This window comes from Acanthisitta chloris, unplaced genomic scaffold, assembly GCF_000695815.1.
Source record: "Acanthisitta chloris isolate BGI_N310 unplaced genomic scaffold, ASM69581v1 scaffold27693, whole genome shotgun sequence".
Classification (NCBI taxonomy): domain Eukaryota; kingdom Metazoa; phylum Chordata; class Aves; order Passeriformes; family Acanthisittidae; genus Acanthisitta; species Acanthisitta chloris.
The window spans coordinates 13,457-18,207 of NW_008666974.1; the positions used below are offsets into that span (position 1 = coordinate 13,457).

Here is a 4,751-nt window from a genome sequence, read left to right on the forward strand (position 1 = left end):
GTTCGGCTTGGCATCTTCCCTTTCCCAAGGAGCTAAAGCTGGCTGGGTTATATATACCACCAGTTTCTTTTCTCTCCTTTGGGCAGCAACTGAAATCTCAGTTAAACCTGTGTTGCTTGAAGTTGTCTGCCCTAGTACTGACACCACAGAACAGTTTATTTGGGTGAGGTTTTCCCCCTTGTCATAAAACCCTTGTTATAAACTTTTTATATAAATATATAAAATTGTTAAACATGAGCTCTGGTAACTCTGACCAGACACAGCCCATCGCTGGGGACGAAGCAATGGCCAAAAAGGGAGAGTGAGAAGTGGGAAGCCAGGTGAGATGGGTGATGGAACAGCAGAGGTGTGCAGAGAGGGTGGTTGTGGGGATGGGAAGCACCAGCCTGAATAGACCTGTAGGTTCAGGTGCGGCAGGACTAAGCCCTGGCACAGCACAGGACTTGGGTATTAGCTTGATTGATTAACATGCTAATTACGGCCCTGATGCTGTAGTAAGATCGGGGTCGAGGAACTGTTTGGTGCAGGAGACCAGATGCTCTTTACTCAGTGGCAGTTTGCTCCCTGCCCTGCAGAACCACCTTGAGAGATCTCCTCACTGCCACTTCCCTCTCCCACCCACCCCCCGTTCAGCGGGGGAGGAGGAGCTGCCACCATCAGGCAAGGCACGGGGTCTGAGACGGAGTGGACAGCCCACGCTGCGGCGGCACAGGCGCCGAGGAGTGGCTCAGCAGCCTGCCAGGAGCCCAGTGGTGCCCCAGCCTGGCAGTGCTGGCAGGGAGGACAGCCTGCCCTTCATGCTGGACCTGCAGAGCTTGCCAGGGCTGGCCAATGTGGACCTGAGCGCCCAGAACCCCAACATCCAGGTGGGGAGTGGGTCTGGGAGGGTCATGGGGGGATGTGGGTGAGTGCTGCATGTGCTCCCTGGCCTCGTTTGGTTCCCTAAGAGGAAAGATCTCGTGATGGGGGTGCATGTGGCTGCTGCCATCTGTCTTCTTGGTAACTGCCTGCTGCAAATAGCTGGCACAGAGAAGCTCCTTGCCAGAGGATTTTGCTCACATCCTTTTCCCTGCTCCCCCCAGCCCCTCTCTGCAGAGCAGGAGGAAACACTCCTATGCCGGTGACCTCTCAATTTCTGAGAGTGCTGTTGGCCCCTGTGGGTGACCACCAGCCCCCTTGTGTCTCCTGCTCTGCCCCTGCTCAGTCCCTCCAGATGAGGTGACACCACTTGCACTTCTCACATGGTCGTGCAGCCTGAGGCATCTCTGGCCTTCAGGGTTGGAAACCAGTGCATGGTCTGGTAGGCCTGTCTCAAGGCTGTGTCCCAGCTCACTGTCTTGCCTTGTATCCACCCTCCAGGTGACCATTGAAGTGGTGGATGATCCTCAGGCTGAGATTGAGATGGACTTGTTGAAGGAGACAAGCAATGACTGGTCTTTGACATCCTCTGAGTGGTTGTCCCACAAGGACCTGTTCTGGCCCCTCTTCTGGGAATACACTGACCCTGCTGAGGGAGAGGAGGAGGAGGATGAAGAAGAGGAGGAGGAAGAGGATGACAACCTGGATGTAGGGAACAGAGAGGAAGAAGAAGATGAGGAGGAGGAGGAGGAGGAGGAGGAAGATTACACAGCAGAATATGAGGAGGAGGAATCCATGCTCAGTGGAGTGGGAGGTAACTGGGACCAGCAATGGCCCAGGCAGAAGAACTGGATCTTTAAGGAAAAATATAATTACGGTGAGTTTTCTTGGCATGCACAGCTGCCCTGCAGACCAGTCAGTGCTGCCTTGCAGACCAGTATTGCCCTCCCCTGCCCGCCTGGCCTGCAGCCCTCTCTCACTCCAGGGGGAGCAGTTCTGCACCAGGGATCACAGCACATTGGTACTCAGCTCCTATTTAAAACATAAGCAAGCATGCCAAGGAGCAAGGCCAGCACTCAGCTGGGGCTGCCAGCAGACACATCAGTGTCCTGGCAGGAATTGCTCTTGCAGGTAATCAGATTGGAGCGTGTACTCTAGTGAAGTCATGCTCAGATGAGAAATACAGTGTAAATATTTAATAGCATGTGCTGCTGTCATCGACTCAGTTCCTTGCAGTGATACCAGTGCCAGAAACCTTTGCCACGCCCCAGGAGAGGAGCTGCAGAAGGCCAGATGGCAGGTGGTGGTGGGCAGACAGGCCAGGGCGCCGCAGCAGCTCACTCCTGCAGCTTCCTGGCAGTGACCCTAAACCAGTCAACCTTTGCTGTCCCTGCCCAGGAGGGTTGGGACTAGTTGATCTGTAAGGTCCATTCCAACCCCTAAAATTCTGTGATTCTATGATGCTTCAGCATTGTGGCCAGTGCATTGGGCAGGGTCGATGAGGATGGGCAGCGATGCCTGTATGGGTTGGTATGACCTGGAGCAAATCCCCTTTGTTCTGGGCTTGCTTCCCTGGGGTTGGCAGTAAGGACAGAGTTGGTCCTTGGCATCACATGGCTGGGCACGTCTCTGTGCCCCAGACAGCACTGTCCCTTTACAGGACATCCCAGGGACAGGGCAGAGCTGACAGAGGACCCAGGTGGCTGTTGGCTCCCTTCCTGCTCAGGTTTTTCTGAGGTCCACCACTCTCTGCCTCTCCCCTGCCATGCACAGACTATGAAGATGAGGAGGAGTGGAGCCCATGGTCCCCTTGCAGCATTACCTGTGGCAGTGGCAATCAGAAGAGGCCCCGGTCCTGTGGCTACGCCTGCACAGCAACGGAGTCGAGGACCTGCGACCTGCCACACTGCCCTGGTGAGCCCTTGGCCATATCAGTGCTTGGACACTGTCTGACCCTGTTGGGGGCTGGTCCCCCACTGCTGCAGGCTGGTCATTGCTCATACTTCAAGAGCTAGTGATGTTTAATGGGATCAGGGCTGATGACCATGTGGCTTTGTTTCAGCAAAAGGTTTTGTGGCTTCCCAGGCAGTTGTATGGTGCCCAGGGGTGGTAGAGGTGGTGTCCAGCTTGGGGTGTGACTTCTTGCACCTCTCTCACACTAGGAGCTTGAAATCCTCTCCTGAGGCATATTGAGAGCCAGTTCTATCCACTGGGATTTACATAACTCTGTCCAGCCTGTCTTGCTGCTGGCCCTTCCTCCCAGCACAGGGCCATGGCACCAAAAACGTGGCAGGATAGGGATTGGAAGATGGATAGTGTCTGATGTGCTTGTGGAGGACAACCCGCCAGCATTCCTCTTGGTGTTCAGCCTGGCTCTTTGTTTTGTTTTGTTTTGCTTTTTTCTCAAGGAGCAGAGGGGGAAATGGTCTTCCCCACAGAGGAGACACTTTTCAAAAACGACAACACCACAGAGCTGTTCAACTCAGGTCAGCCTCTGCCAGACCCTGGGGGGTTGTAGCTGGCTGGTGGGGAGGGCTCAGCCAAGGGCTCCGGCATCTGGTGTCCAGATCTGTCACCCAAACCACAACCACATGCAGGCTTCAGTGATCATGCTGGGAAAACCAGTTGCTTCCACAGCCCTGGTACAATGCAGTCTTGCTTTACGGTGCAATGGCTGAGGCCAGCCTGCCTTGTACCCTCTCCCATAGGGGGATGCTGCCAGCCTGGCCCCAGACAAAACCCCTTCCCTCAGTCACTGCCTTGGGGATGGAGCCTGGCTCCAGCACATCCCAAGAGCCTGGCTGCTCCTGCCTGGTGGTTGCAGGCTCCACCGGTGATGTTGGTGAGGCTGCAGGCGACTGGTAACTGGGTAAAGTGGGCTGCAGACTGCACATGTCCTCACTGTTTTGTTGCCCTCCCTGCCAGAGGTGGACAGCTGTGAGAAGTGGCTGAACTGCAAGAGCGACTTCCTCACCAAGTACCTGAGCAAGGTGCTGACAGACCTGCCCAGCTGCCCCTGCTCCTACCCCCTGGAGGCTGTGTACAGTGCGGTCAACCTGCGGGATGAGCAGCAGGGCAAGAGCTTCCGATGGCGAGATGCCAGCGGCCCCAAGGAGCGCCTGGACATCTACAAGCCCACAGCACGGTTCTGCCTGCGCTCCATGCTCTCCCTTGACAGCACCACCCTGGCTGCCCAGCACTGCTGCTACGACGAGCACACCCGTCTCATCACCCGTGGCAAGGGGGCTGGTGTCCCCAACCTCATCAGCACGGAGTTCTCCCCAGAGCTTCACTACAAGGTGGACATGCTGCCCTGGATCCTCTGCAAGGGCGACTGGAGCCGGTATCACGCCGTCCGACCACCTAACAATGGGCAGCAGTGTGCTGACAACCCCACTGAGGAGGAGTACCTCTCCCAGCTGCAGGAGGCCAAAGAGTACTAGCCACAGCAAAAAACCACTGGCTTGCACCCCTGTGCAGCCTGGTGAGCCCTGGCCCTGCTCATGGGCTCCTCAGTGGTGCCAGGCAGAGCAGGGAGGATGCACCATCTGTCTTGTCCCCTCAGAGGGGTATCTTGGTCCCCCTCCGATTTCTGAGGGTGCTGGAGGTCACCATGGTGCAATCCCTGCCGTTCCACCCAGGGCAGTCCTGCAACCCAGGGCTCCTGGGCTGTCACATGGGGAGCAGCAGGGGCTGGGAGTTATAAAGGAACATAGGGCTGCTCCCATCTGCTTTTATTCTCTACAGCCTTTGAATGCAGCTTGAAAGCTGAGTGCAGAGTGAAACGGGCTCAGCTCCTGCTGGCTTCACACCACGTCTGAGGAGCTGGGCTGCTGCAGGCACAGCTGCCTGCTCTTGCCTGTACACGTGCCCTGGCACAGGCTGGGCTATTT

General features: G+C 56.4%; 1 protein-coding gene across 1 annotated transcript; it reads left to right on the forward strand.

Annotated features, from left to right (window-relative positions):
* Positions 1-575: 575 nt before the first annotated feature.
* On the forward strand, positions 576-4,301 carry ISM2 (isthmin 2; the record flags this gene model as incomplete). Its single annotated transcript, XM_009072341.1, has 5 exons — positions 576-866; positions 1,360-1,735; positions 2,632-2,772; positions 3,267-3,344; positions 3,784-4,301. Coding segments are annotated over 5 exons (1,404 nt in total), but the record flags the coding sequence as incomplete, so codon positions are not given.
* Between the last annotated feature and the right edge of the window lie 450 nt (positions 4,302-4,751).